Here is a 14143-nt window from a genome sequence, read left to right as displayed (position 1 = left end):
CATATGCGTGCAGTCAGCTTGGGGTATGAAACATATGCAGCTTCGGCAATGACCGAGCAAGGTGCTGTATGCTGCTTTGCTTTGCTGTGCTTTGCTGTGTGCTTTGCTGTGTGCTTTGCTGTACAAAACCAGGGCAACAACACGTTCGCACTTCTCAACGCCGAGACACTTGACCAGGAAAAACACAGAAGTATGTGGCTGGATGTCCCACGTTGACTCGCCTGGACGTTCTTATCACATGTAAACGTGAACCGCCAGGGTCTAGAGTGTTTTGGTCTGTAAGATCTCCACGACAACACATGCGCACGCACGCACGACCTGGGATGCAGCAGATCAGCGGGGGCCAGGGGCCCGAGGGAATACCTTGCATGATCAAGAACACGCATGCATCAACGGCGGCCGTGGCGAGCGAATCGATTCGGGCTCGAGTGCACCATGTATGCACGCTCGCGGCAGCGGCTGGGGCGATTCATTCGCCGGCTTGCCGCAACCTGCAGGCCGCTGGCGAACTGCCCACGTCAGTTGCAAAACCCACACTTCCTCGTCGCATTCAAACCTTTTCGTGTCGTTGGCTCCGTGGGTGCGGGATTGCCCAGCAGCTTGAGCCCTGGCATCCTTTTTTGGAAATGGATAAAGACAACTGCTTTCTGAAATGTAATTATATTTTCGGGTCACCGCCCACGTCATTTCTGACAGCTTCTTGTTGCCACTCTACGCCGCAGCGTACGGGCAGTACACCCAAAATTAGAAATCGAAATCCTCATCCTGTTCAAGCCCAACCTGCGCGACAGCGCCCCCTCCCCCCCCCCCTAGAGAACGCCTGGCCCCCAACATACCTCGTGGTCCCATTCCTCCCACAATCTTGATCCTTCGCAGAAAGGATCAAAGAGCCTCAATCGAAGGGTGGCTAATCACTAAGAACTTTGTCCACTTGGTAGGCTTGTGGGCTACGGTCACGATGCTGTGCAGGCTGCTGACGGTCACCAGAAGGAAAAATCAGGGAATTCAGGGCTTGGGCTCGCAGAGAAAGCCGCTTTCTAAGAGCCTAATATTGCAATGTGTCAAAGGGGGTAAAAATGTTCCAATCCAGGCAAAGTTCCCTTTCCCATCCAGTCTGTTGCGCCAGTTCCGTGCAGGTTCCGATTCTATTTGATATCCCATTTGCTTTCCCGCTTGTGTCCTGTTCCTTGCGCCATTCCCGTTTTCCAATTCCATCCCCGTGAGCCACCCCTCAAGCTGCTGCAGTCCAATCTTCCCATGTGTGTGCTGTACTGCCCAGAAGCCATCCCAAAATCAAGCACAGCTGCGTTGCCTATGCTGTATGAGTGTATGTGTGTGTAAGTCGCCAAAACATTTGAGCCGATTATAGATAAGACGAGAGGGCGAGCCAGGAAATCGAGAGATGCCGTGCAAAAACATATTCCGAGCACCAGGACTCATGACCGCTTGGCGTATGTCTGGGCTGACTTGTATGTCGGACTGGGCTCCTCCTGGCGGTTCTGTTGTTTGTGGTTGATGACAGTCACAAATTGGCCCTTGCTGTTGATCTTCGTCTTGGTGTCGACGCTTTGGGCCGGTTGCTGGGTTGACCACATACTTCCAGAAGACGAGTCGGTCTCGTATCCGGTAGAGCAGGTGGAAATAGGGCGGGACATTGTTGATCGGCTTGCCCTTGAGTTGAGTGAGGTGCCTCTTGATCCTTTCTGATTGTGGACGTCAACGGTGTATTTGGAGCCACGAGACATGCTTTGCTCTGTCGGCACTGGCGAGGGTGGCTTTACCCGCGGCTTTGGAAGTGAAGTAATTGCTGGGATGGTGTGCAATGTTGGGAGTTTGATCAACCTATGGGCCAAACAGAAGGAGACGTGTGAGAGGGGGACACTTGTGATTTATATCTGAGCAACAGTACTGGTCTAGTCCAAAATCCCCCCAAGTGCCGGGGCGAAGGATCTTCACTCAGGATAGGTAGAAGGGACTCCCATCCATAGGGATACAGGGAGCTACTTCACTTGAAGTAGATAAAGGCAGGGGGGGGCGGTCGTAGGAGTTTCCGGGACGGGGCGACGAGCACGGGCACGGGCACCGCCCCCCTTTGGCAGACTAATAGGCATAGACGTTTCATGGCTGGGAGCGTTCCAAATGCGCAGTGAGTGGGAGGAAGCAGTGACTCAAAGACGACAACAGGGCAAGTATTAGCCCAGTCGACAGGGGCTGGTAATTATGGAAGAGCGGCTTGCCAAACCCACGAAGGAGCAGGGCAGAATGGGGCTTGCTATCATCATTGGGTAGACGACGAAATGCCAGGGCGTTTAGGCACCACTAGAGCCGAGAATGTGGCAGTAAAAGGCAAGCAATGCCATCCCAGCTGTGTGCCTGATCAGGAACAGGGAAGAGGGTGTCAACAGGAGTGGCAAACATGAATATTGCAAGGTCAAGGGCGAAAGGTTTCGAGGCGCGGCGAAGCCTTGCTTCGGCGCGGCAGCCAGCCCGTGCCGTAGTCGACACGAGAGTCCTCTTTGTTCAGATCACTTATGCAGTGTAAGAAGGAAGCCTGGGGGAGGAAAACATTTGCTATAGCTGAGTGGCAGTTGCGGTGGCCAGCTAGGGGAACAGGGTCTAAATCAGATCGCATGGTTGGCCTCGAAGGGGGCCGAGGTGGGCGATGACAGATCCAGGGGTCACAGGGCTGAGTTCCAGGGCCTAAAGATGCATCCCAAGGACTAACTTTCGGCCCAGGCACAATCTTGCCTGGGCAGCTGGTCAGCTACTGCGCCGTACAAACCTGAAATGAGCCGGGAATGGTCGAGCTCGAAGACGTCAAAGCTGGCGAAGGATCGCGGTCTGTGGAAGACGAGAGCCTCTCGCCGTTGCGGAATTCGGTCGATCATCAGATGCAGGTAGTTAGTTACACGGAGTACCTCGTGCAGGCGGGACGAAGGCCCCCAGGGCGCCGAAATGAGTGAGCCCCTTGGGCCCGGCGTCGAAAAACTTTGTCGTTTCGCTGCTGCCCAACCCGGGACTGAAGTCGGACTTTTGAAATTGAAGTGAGGTAAATTTTTTTCTTTTCTCGAGTAAATTGGACTTACCTTCAGGGCACAGGCGCAACAGGCACAGCAGATGCAGATAACTTCCGGCCGCCCCGGAGGCTGGGCGCACTCCAACTCAGGGGTGACACCGCTGGCTACGGATGGCTGATAGGACCTAGGAGGTCGGGACTGCCGCATGCTGCAACATCTTCAAGCACCCTGGAGATTCAACGGGCTGTCGTTGGTCGTTTGAGAGTATGCGCATGATACCGACAAGCTGGTCTCGATGCCGATCCGATTCGAGTTTGAAGGGAAGGGAACCTGCAGCCGTTCGCAGCAACCGGTTCATCACAACGCCTTGGCCTGCGTTGCATCGACCCTCTCTGTAGACGTGATTGTCTTGTCGTCCCATTTTAGGATTGTCCCCCATGTTGTCATGGCTCCGATTGTAGCCAGACGGGCTCGAAACAGGGCGGATTCGCAGCTGACGCTGGCAATTTTCAGCTCCTAATCAGAGCTGCCTCAGCTGAATCGGTGTGGTGCGGTGACAATCAGCAGGCTGCCAAAATGATTCTGCTGATGCCACTGGTCCGAATGCGTCCGCACGTCCACCTGGGCGAGGCACTCCATTTGCCGCATCGAAAATCACTGCCACTGAAAACACGGCCTACGCGTCCCTGTCCAGCCTCCAGAGGACGATTGTATACGGGTCTCGAAATTGATCATATGAAGACGTTGAGCACTGAAATGCGCCCAGCAGCATACAGCAGCAGCCTAGGCTGCGCCGGAACTCGGCCTCTTGGTTTGCAAGGGGCAATGAGGCGATGCGATGTTGGAAAGGAAGTCGGGCGAACACACACGACGCCCAGTATGCAGGCGACAGGAAACCACGTTGGTCCTTCTGTGTGCTTTAGAGCGAGCGGAAAACACTGTCAACACTTGGCAGCCTGGATGCAAGGCGAGGGAGACCTTGGTGGCTGTTGGAAAAGCAGTGCTCGTCCACGTGCGTCTACTGTAGGTCTGTAATGTAGACTATGTACCTGCCCAGACCAGGCTCTTGTCATGCTAGAGCGAGCTCGCCAGCGTCGAGTCTCGCATGCCTTGTATATAACACTGGGTTGGACCAGGATGCGTGCACTCGGCATGAATGTGCTCGCAGACGTCTCAAGCCCCGGCCTGGGATCGTGGGTAGAGGGTAGTAGCAGAGAGCAATCATCTCGCAACCGCATTGGTTTCCTCATCTCTGCCGTCTCCGTCGCTGCTCACTTGCACATTCTTGAGATTGTCCGTGGCAGAGGATATTACCCTCAATAAGGCGAACACACTCTTGTTTGGTGGTGGTCAAAGCCGCACATGGCAGTGTACTGTGAAGCAAGCAACAGGCCAAAAGTCAGAAGGGGACATGGTGATGCTTTTTCTCGCCTCCCTATTGTGGAAAGCACCCATGATACCCTGTCACTTTATTCCTTGCTTTCTGGGCGTGGGCGTAGATGTGGACGTGGACGTTCGACATTATACCTGGACGCGGTCATCGCATTCAACCCGTCGTCCGAGAGGTTGTGCCGTGCCCATATTGAAGGGGATACTGTGTATGAGGACAGATATAACGGCGGTTCTATCAATATGGCCTGTTTGCAGTATCCAAAATCACAGTTGTCCATGCGGATCCGTCCCCGTTGTGGATGCTGGCAAATGCGAAGGTTCCCAGTGCCCACATCTTCCATCTGCTAGGATTCACCGTTCACCTGCTCCCCACCGCGACCCCTGTGCCTAAGCTACGAGCTACCTTTGGGGGCACACCGTCCATGTACCACACTGTGCTAATCGATAAGATACCAGAGGGAACTGATTGGCTCTTGAGCTCCCCTGAGAAGCCTGCACTGCACTTTTCAAGGGTCCAACCAAGCATGAACCGCCTGCACAGTGGTGGGTACCTACCAAGGTGCATAGTACCTAGGTAATGAGGGCCCTGGGTTTCCGGGGTCCTGGAGACAGCAGACAGACAGAGGACACGGCGTCAGGAGCTCCTTGCTCTCGCCCTGCTTTGTGTCTCAGCTAGCTCTGCATCTCAATTCCCCTTTTCGACATCACACTCCCAACAGATCTACCAGTCCAGCAGCAGCAGAAGCAGCAGCAGCAGTAGCATCACTTCAACCACAGCTACGCCCGACGACCGAGGACAACTGCGACAGCCACCTCGACAGCCCCAAGTACATCCCTACTTCACACCCCTTTCGTAACCATGCAGATTCTCTCGACCTGGATGCTGCTGGCTTCGGCCGCTCTGGGTGCTCTCGCCGCCGAAGAGCTCAAGATCGATGTCACCGTGCCTGTCGAGTGTGACCGCAAGACCCAGTCCGGCGACAAGGTGCAGATGCACTACAGAGGTACCCTTGCCGCCGACGGCAAGCAGTTCGATGCCAGTATGTTCCCTTACGCCCTATCTCCTCGCCTCGACTTCCAAGCTAGTCCATAGGGCGAACGCCCCGGCAGAATGGGCTCCGTGGCTTATCACGAGCTACGACTGGATCCCAGAGATGCTGACCATTGCTCTGCCAGGCTACGATCGAGGAACACCTTTCAGCTTCAAGCTTGGCTCCGGCCAGGTCATCAAGGGGTTCGTCCAAGCCACAACCACAACCAGAGGAGAACGGGTTGGGAAGCAGGGGCTGACACTTGACAAACAGATGGGACGAGGGCCTTTTGGACATGTGTATCGGCGAGAAGAGGTAGGCTGACCGGCGGAGCAGCAATGACCTGCTCGCCCTGTCCTTTGAGAGCAACCCGTCACCAGCTAACTCTTCGCCTCAGAACCCTTACAATCCCTCCCGAGAAGGGCTACGGCCAGCGTGGAATGGGCCCAATTCCAGCCGGTAGCACACTCAGTACGTATCAACCAATGCGTCCTGTCCCGTGTTTGTCTCCAATGTGCTAACTTGTGGCGCTCCCAGTCTTCGAGACCGAGTTGCTTGGCATCGACGGTGTGCCTAAGCCCGAGTCGATTATCCTGAAGACCAGCACATCATCCGAGGCTCCTGCCGAGACTGCTAAGAACTTTGGCGAGAAGGTTGCCGAGAAGTTTGCTGAGGCCACGGAAGCTGCCAAGACCATGTTGAGGGATACCATGAAGGACACCGACGATGCTGAGCACGTCGAGCTGTAATCGGCCGCTGCTGCTGAGATCACAGACATCCGTAGTCTTTCTGTCCTGGTTGCGGTATACTTCACGTACCCCTTTCGGGCATCGGTACCGTGGTTTGCCGGCGTGTATCTCGCGTCGGGTACTGGGCCATTAGGGCGATTTTACTGTAGAGATGAGGAATATAGATTTCCAAAGGCACGGTAGAGCGCCCTTCTCAGACTAACATCTCAGACCGACATTGGCCTGGACAAGATTGGGTTCCCTCGTTTCACGGCCCCAGGTGCTATGCAGATAATTTGCAGATGAAATGTTATGGATCTTTCACTTACACAGTCGTGATTGCACTCCCCCCTCCCCTGCCGCACTTGGCCGCCCCCTCCAAGAAATGCCGGTTCGGGCCGGGGTGAGGGGACGTTATCAATCCTTCGCCCGCTGCTGGCCGTGTCTCATCCGTTCCCTTCGCATATAACATATGCAACACAGCACAGGCACTGAATCCGTGGTTTTTCTTTTAAAGAGCCCTTCAATCTTGTCTGAGTGTCAATATTTTGGGTTTGAAGTGCACTCACAATATTACGACAAAATGGTATTCTTCCTCGACTACATGAGGCATCGACGAGATTGGTGAGTTCACCGTCTCCACCTGACTTACACACCAATACACGACACAATGCACACACGACATGCCCACTGACCCAGCGATGCAGCCAATTCAAGCAACAACAACGCGCCGAAAGGATTGCCTCCCTGTCAGCCTACCACGGTCCCCTTACTGAGTCAGACCGTGAGACGGTCGACAAACCCATAGAGACACTCGTTGCGGGAGTCCACAATGGTATCATCCAACCCCTCGACATCCTCCGGACATACGGTAGAGTGGCTCTCAGGGCTCATGAGAAGACCAATTGCCTCACGGAAGTAATGCTCTCTGATGCCGAGAGGTGGCTCCAGGACGGCGGCTCATCAATCAACTTGAAGGGTCCACTTGCAGGTATCCCCGTCTCGCTCAAGGATACCATTGTTGTTGGTGGCTACGATGCCACCGTTGGGTATTCGTCGTTTGTCGGGAATGCGCAACAAAAAGACGGCGCACTGGTGAGGCTTCTGAAGGATGCCGGCGCCGTGCCTTACGTCAAGACCAATATACCCATCTCGTTGCTGAGCTTTGAATCGACCAACGACGTCTGGGGCCGATCCTCTAATCCTCACAACCCAAAGTACTCACCTGGCGGGTCCACGGGCGGCGAGTCCGCACTGCTAGCCCTCGGTGGCAGAATCGGCATTGGGTCGGATGTAGCTGGCAGCGTGAGAGCGCCTGCACACTTTGCGGGATGCTACTCATTACGCTGCTCTACCGGGAGATGGCCCAAGTATGGCATGCGCACGAGCATGCCAGGACAAGAAGGCGTGCCGAGTGTGTTTAGTCCTATGGCGAGAACTTTGAATGATTTGACGTACTTCACGCGCGCCGTGATTGGGATGAAACCTTGGACATATGACTATTCTGTTCATCCGCTGGAGTGGCGGCCAGACTTTGAGCAGGAATACTTACAGAAGAGAAATCTCCGCATAGGAATCCTCAGGACAGACGGCGTGGTCGATCCCAGCCCTGCGTGCACGAGAGCCCTGAACACCGCGGAACAGGCCTTCGCAAAGGAGGGGCATGAGATTGTGGAGATCAACCCTCCTGACATGTACCGTGCCTTGGAACTGGGATCGTTGCTCCTGAACGCAGACGGGTGCAGCACTTTTAAGTCACCCATGAGGAGTGGTGAATGGGAAGACACAGGCGCCAATCAAATGAGTTGGTACATGAGACTGCCGCGCCCCTTCAAGTGGGTGTATTATCTGTGGGTCAAGTACATCCGCCGCGACGATGTTTGGGCTGGGCTGGTGAGGGACTGGCACGCAAAGACAGCCGAGCAGAATTGGAAATTGGTCAATGAAAGGGAGTTGTACAGAGCTGAGTGGTTCGAGTGGTGGAACCAAGTCGGTATTGACTTCCTCCTATCACCACCAAACGCCACACCAGCGGTGCCCCACGACGGAATGAGGGATGCGGTCAGCAGCTGTGGATATACGTTTTTATTCAATATTGTGAGTCGGAGAATCCCACGATGATTTGCAAGTAACGGGCTACTGACCATGTAAACGCAGCTTGATTACACCGCCGGCATCGTGCCTGTCACCCATGTTGATAAGGCACTGGACGGCTTGCCAGCTGAATTTGACATCAAGAAGTTGAATGGAGTTGCACAGGGCGCATATAAGCTATATGATGCAGAAGCAATGCATGGACTGCCCGTCGGCGTGCAGGTGGTCGGCAGGAGATTGGAGGAGGAAAAGGTTCTGGCAGTTATGAAGAGGCTGGAGGATGCGTTAGGCGACGAGAAATATGATTTACTTTCGATCGACTAGATAAGAATATAGGGATCAGACATGTTTGTTTCGTGAAGCCTTAAAGTTTCCGAGTTCCTCATTGGGGGGTGCTACACATAATATGGCGTGTAGTTATACGACATATTATGATTAAAGTTCCAAGCCAGGAAACCGGGCACCCACCCCACAACATCGACTGAGTCTGGTGGCTTATTCACCTGCATTTTCAGAGACGCTACAATGGGGCCTTATATCCATTCACAATTCATATCCAGCGCTGTGCTCGTGCTAAAGTGACGCTCCGAAACCGGAGTTGGCCTGGAGTTCCGCCAGGAACACAAGCGCGTGGTCTCTTCCCACTCTGGTTACCTAGGCTAGGTAATCATAGGTAACCAACGCACTCTGCACGATGACATAGAATCATACACATAAACTTTTTAGAGGTACCCCAGGTGGTGAATCAAATTAGATACGCCATCGAGATGGCTGCTGAGACAAAAGATCACTGGTCTTCGGAGGTGAGTTGATGCAAAGACTATTAGACCAACATACTGGCTTGGACAACACTTTCTGGGTATTATTGACCGCTTTCCTTACTGACTCTTGATTTTCCGAATTTAGGCATACCAAAACTCTGCCTCATTTGTGCCAAAGCTGGCAACGAGGGTGATGCAATGGCTTGATCCTCAGCCGGACGACCACATTCTCGACATTGGCTGTGGCGGTGAGTCCTCTGGAACTCAGGTGTGTTGAGAATATAGAGAACACGAACCTGAAACTCCATACAGACGGAATCCTGGATGTCGAGATCGGAAAAACCCTGGCTAAAGGCCAAGGCAAATTGCACGGCATCGACAACTCCAAAGCCATGATCGATGCTGCTACCAAGAAGCTTCAGGAAGCTGGGGTTGGCAACTTCACGCTAGAAGGTAGGCCCCATGGTGGCCTTCTAGGCATCTCATTGAGTTACATTTCTGATAAGAGGACAGTCTGCGACGCCCTCGATGTCCTTAATCACCCTACAATACCCAAGCAACAGTTCACCAAGGTGTTCTCCAACGCCGCCATGCACTGGATCCTGAAGCCGCACGACCGCCACGAGGCCTTCTTCCAAGGGGTGCGGGAGTCACTCCAACCAGGCGGAAAATTTGTGTTTGAGATGGGAGGGCTAGGCAATGTCTGCGAGATGGTAACCGCATTACTTATAACTGTAGGCAGGAGGATCGGCCACGAGAACGCCGTTGCCATCAACCCCTGGTTTTTTGGGGATGAAGAATGGGCTAGGAATGTATTGGAGGACAAAGTAGGTGGCTGGAAGGTCGAGAAGGTTGAGAGGGAGTGGAGACCTACAACTGCAGACAAAGGCGGTGTGGAAAGTTGGGTGCGCTTGATGGGTGCGAAGTGGCTTGAAGCGATCGAAGATAAAGCGGAGAGGGAAGACGCTGTTCAAGAGGCAGTGAAGGCGCTGAAGGTTGTGTGTAGGAAGCCAGATGATGAATACATGATCAGTTATGTCCGGCTGAGGGTTTTGGCACGGAAGATATAGGCTACAGGCTTCGAGTGCACACATCTAGCAGTTGAAAAACCATCACCTCACATCGATGTCTTTTTCCTTTTCCTCAGTGAGAAACTCACGCAGAAAATTGAGTTTGAATTCACGCGAATTGTCGCTTCAGAATAAAGTGAAGATACGCTCTCTATTGGTCTGTTTGGAATTTCTGCCACACCCTGACTTAGCAAGTCACGTAGATAAGAAAGAAGTTTGATCAGTGAAATTCTCGGCGAACAATCGACTGTCAGAGAGAACAGCAATGCGAGGAGGCCAGGAAAGTTCCGTTGGAGAACCAGGGCGTATAATTATTGTGTATCTTTGTGCCAGACCTGATATGGTGGAAGACTTATGCATTATGAATTAGTGATCAGTCTTGATCAATGCAAAAAGGCGCGCAAAATAAGTCTGTGTTATACTCCAGGACTCATATACAAGCATCAATTCAAGGCTCTGTGAAACAGGACCGCCCGAAGAATCTCGTTGCAATCACCACTCGTGTTTCTTCTTACACCCACCAGGTTTCCGCTTTCAATATAATACATGGCTGGCTCTGCAGTGAATCTAGGTATATCTCGCTCGTTCCTGATTGCTAGCTACTTCCTTTGCCTTTCCCCAGCGCCTCTTTCTCTACTCTTACTCAGATTTCTCACTGCCTGTTCTCTCAAGCTACCAGGGATATAGATGCCTGCGATGGCACGAGAAGTCACCTCGTTGGATGCGACGACTGCATCTTGAGGGTTTTGAGAAACAAGTGTCTGGAATTTGGAAAGAGCTTCGGAGAATTCTTTTGCGTTGCCGCTTGCTGTAGGCCTTGCATTAAGAACCGAGCGTAGATCTGCGGCGCCTGGGGGATTGCGACGTAGAGGTGATGACTCGTCGCGTCGTAAGGGTGCAGCTGCAGACGTGGCTGAGACTGGCCGAGAGAGCGAGCTGGAAGTGAGCGGTAATGAATTCTTGGCAAGAATTGTCTGCTTCTCAGCGACGGGATTTCGTTTTGGTGAAATTGGTGTTTTAGATAACTGGTTTATCACGCTGATATGCTGGGGATGCGTTGGACTAGCTGGCAAGGAGTCGTTGGTTCCGCCTTCTGTGCTTCTCCGCCGCGTTGTTTCCTCATGTGGCTGCTTAGTCTGCGCCAAACCCGAAAGCCTTGCCTCGATGATATCAGATGTCCGAATCATTGATCTACCTCTGGATTCAAATTCGTCGCCGTCTACCTCTTCCAGCTTCGTGGTGTCGCGACCCGACTCTTGCTCTTTCAAGAGTGTGACTATGTCTTGGAAAGGAGGATTCCGTCGCAACGGTGAAATGTCTCTCTCCTCATCTCCGGTTCCGGCTTGAGAAGGACTGCGAGAATCAATTTCCGCTTCAAGGAAACCGACGAAGGGATTTCGACGAAGCGGTGAAATGGTTCGGTCTCTCGATTCCGACAGAGACTGCTTGGCTGTGTCCTGTGTTTGTGACAAAGGTTCCTTGACTGGCTCATGTTCCGATGTCTTCTGTGGTAGTATTGACTGTACCCAAGGAGACGAGTCTTGCTGGCTGATGATTTCGCTCTGTTCAGGGAGGGCCGGTGTCCTAGAGCCAACAATGTTCGCATCGACGACTGGGGAAAACGCAAGAGGTTCAGGTGCTGAATCTTCGACTGTGTGAATAAACATTTCCACGACAGCCTCCTCAAGCAGGGCTTCGTTTATATCATTCGATATTATTGTGGCGTCCTTCTTGACCGTTTGTTCTTGACAGCCCTCATCTGTCAAGGTGTTGCCTGCTGCCTGTGAGCGTTGGTCTAAAGAATGCTCAGCAAAGCTCTCGAAACGCTCATCGGCGGCTCCCTCGAACGTCTCCGCGATAGGGTCTTCGAATGGATCTTCAAGTGCTGCCTCGGCTGGTACGATGTTCTCCGCTTCATTTCCAATCACTTCGTAAGTCATTCCCTGGGCATCCCCTCCGATTAGCCTCGGTTTATCATCCGAGACTGTCTCATATGAATCCGGGATGAGTCCTGGAGCTGAGTCTTCTGTCATTTCCCGCAAAGATACCAAACTGATTGCTGATTTCGCGTCCGGGTCTAAATTTGGAGCAAGTCCAAGTGGAGCTGACGCAGTGTTCTGTGCGTCTATATCTTGCGGTGTGGTTATTATATCTTGGGTCCAAAAATCACCAGACGCGACATTCAAGTCCTGTGTGAAACTCGATGTGAGAGGCCACGCATCAGATCTTGATGTGAAAGGATTGTTGGTGGACTCCTTGTTGTCCAAAGGTGTCACAAAGGATACATGCTCTCGCCCTGTGGTTGAACGAGTGGTTGAGAAACTTCTCTTCCGCTCGAGTTCTGGATGGTCTTCGTGTACGGAGGTCGGCGGACTGAACTTGATCACTACCGAATTGCCCGTGCGAACCCCTAAGCTGTGTCTTGAAAGCAGCGTGTTTGGATTTCTTGCGGGCCCTTTCTCGTCGGAGTGGCTGCGCTTCCCTTTGTTCCTCGCTCTGATTAGAACAAAGCCAGTCGCGAAGCTTAGAAAAACAGAGGCGAGCATGGTCCCGACCACTATAGCTGCTAGCTGTATTGGTGCAATGGAGATGGCGGTTGTCACTTGGGAATTCAGTAATGTTTGTTGACTCATGACTGCAAGAGCGGCGGCTGTGGAGGCTGAAGCCTGTTGATTTATGTAAGCTGTAGGCGCTTTTGAAGTGACTTGTTTGTTGTTGTTACCTTGACTGAGACCAAAGTGGCTTCTAGGGAGCTCAGACTCGAACTTAATCTCAAGACGTCGCTGGTTGACGCTGACAACGCACTTGTCAGAACCAAATTCACGTCGAGTACTTGGGACTGTGCGCTGGCCAGGGCGATATTCGCATTTGTCAGTGCGGAGTTCACACTGGTCACTGCCAAGTTTGCAAGATTCAGACTGAAGGAGGCAGACGAGGTAGCACTACTGGCGTTTTGGGAGACAATGGAGATCGACGACGATGCTGAGTTTTCTGCGGCTTTGATGGCATTCGAAGCTGATATTGACGCTTGTTGCAATTGTTGGCTGAATGTTGCGTTGAGGGCAATGATCGTCCTAGAGATTTCCACTGTCGCTCTGTCCACAGAGGCTGCGATCAGATTGGAACAGTCTTGGGGGCTATTCTGTCGGAGCTCAAGAACAGGGGCTGTAGAGGCTGTGATGAGCGCATCTTGGGCTGACCTGGACCCGGTCGAGTATAGCCGCGGTTGTGGTTGTGATAATTGTGACATTGGAGAGGATGGATAAATATGACTATGAGACAAATAGCATCCAGGGCTTCCAAGAATACTTCTCAGTCGGCATATCGCAGGTTGAGCCACGAGCAACGGAGGAAGGTACCAAGAACATAGTCAAGTGGCTGTACTCCTGCTTATTGAGTGCAGGAATCGCAAATACTCCCCCGAGGAGAGGCATTTGGGCAGGATACGAATTAGTATCTGTTCCGAGAAGGCGAACACGAAGGGAGCCCGGGGAAGCAAGGGGATTGGAAGACAGCTGGCGACCGTCCAGTATTCTGGGTCCCAAGCATTTGGGACGAATGCCTCGAATCGTCGAATGCAGACTGTGCGACACATCATGACGGCCACCTGGGGACATGGTAGTCCATGCTGCGGTGAGGCGGTTGTAGGGACGCATAAAGCATGCTCGTGGAACTGTTTGAAAACAGACCTAGCGCTTCAACGTGAGTGGGTACAACCAATTCCAATAGTTTCCGGCTCTGAAACAACCTGACGGAAACACTATTGTTCACCCATGTGCGCAGGCCATAGGTTTGTCATGTTTGGAGTCACATTACGGCTTCGGATAGCATTCCGGGATCCCAGTTCAATCAAAGCAGCCCACTGAGCTGCGACCTACACCAACATGCATGTTAAATGTTTGACCTTCCTTTCATACTCCCGAGCATCCGGGCGTGTCGGCGGCTAAACTTGACTACTCGAGAGTTTCTGCCGGATGTGATACACATGGCCTGTCGCCATCCGCCTACCCCGGTCCTGTCCCGCCGCGCATATCCTAGAAATAGTCTGTG

At 52.8% G+C, this 14143-nt stretch overlaps 5 protein-coding genes across 5 annotated transcripts; 3 read left to right on the top strand and 2 right to left on the bottom strand.

The window, feature by feature from the left end:
* Positions 1-1436: 1436 nt before the first annotated feature.
* J7T55_008101 (uncharacterized protein) lies at positions 1437-1655 on the bottom strand (the record flags this gene model as incomplete). The annotated part of the gene is made up of 1 exon (XM_053134014.1): positions 1437-1655. The coding sequence occupies one exon, from the start codon at positions 1653-1655 to the stop codon at positions 1437-1439; it is 219 nt and encodes a 72-aa protein (XP_052988129.1).
* Positions 1656-5268: 3613 nt separating this feature from the next.
* J7T55_008100 (uncharacterized protein) lies at positions 5269-6189 on the top strand (the record flags this gene model as incomplete). Its single annotated transcript, XM_053134013.1, has 5 exons — positions 5269-5449; positions 5520-5643; positions 5714-5755; positions 5838-5911; positions 5978-6189. The coding sequence occupies 5 exons, from the start codon at positions 5269-5271 to the stop codon at positions 6187-6189; spliced, it is 633 nt and encodes a 210-aa protein (XP_052988128.1).
* A 562-nt stretch (positions 6190-6751) lies between these two features.
* Positions 6752-8586, top strand: J7T55_008099 (uncharacterized protein; the record flags this gene model as incomplete). The annotated part of the gene is made up of 3 exons (XM_053134012.1): positions 6752-6792; positions 6876-8265; positions 8326-8586. 3 exons carry the CDS (start codon positions 6752-6754, stop codon positions 8584-8586), a joined length of 1692 nt encoding a protein of 563 aa, XP_052988127.1.
* Positions 8587-9029: 443 nt separating this feature from the next.
* On the top strand, positions 9030-10093 carry J7T55_008098 (uncharacterized protein; the record flags this gene model as incomplete). The annotated part of the gene is made up of 4 exons (XM_053134011.1): positions 9030-9065; positions 9169-9271; positions 9336-9476; positions 9537-10093. The coding sequence occupies 4 exons, from the start codon at positions 9030-9032 to the stop codon at positions 10091-10093; spliced, it is 837 nt and encodes a 278-aa protein (XP_052988126.1).
* A 599-nt stretch (positions 10094-10692) lies between these two features.
* Positions 10693-13343, bottom strand: J7T55_008097 (uncharacterized protein; the record flags this gene model as incomplete). The annotated part of the gene is made up of 2 exons (XM_053134009.1): positions 10693-12695; positions 12899-13343. 2 exons carry the CDS (start codon positions 13341-13343, stop codon positions 10693-10695), a joined length of 2448 nt encoding a protein of 815 aa, XP_052988125.1.
* Between the last annotated feature and the right edge of the window lie 800 nt (positions 13344-14143).

The sequence above is a fragment of the Diaporthe amygdali genome, assembly GCF_026229845.1.
Source record: "Diaporthe amygdali strain CAA958 chromosome Unknown NODE_41_length_355262_cov_61_584611, whole genome shotgun sequence".
NCBI classification, from domain to species: Eukaryota; Fungi; Ascomycota; class Sordariomycetes; order Diaporthales; family Diaporthaceae; genus Diaporthe; species Diaporthe amygdali.
The sequence above is the reverse complement of the archived record's forward strand: the minus strand, read 5'-3'. Positions and strand labels throughout refer to the sequence as shown.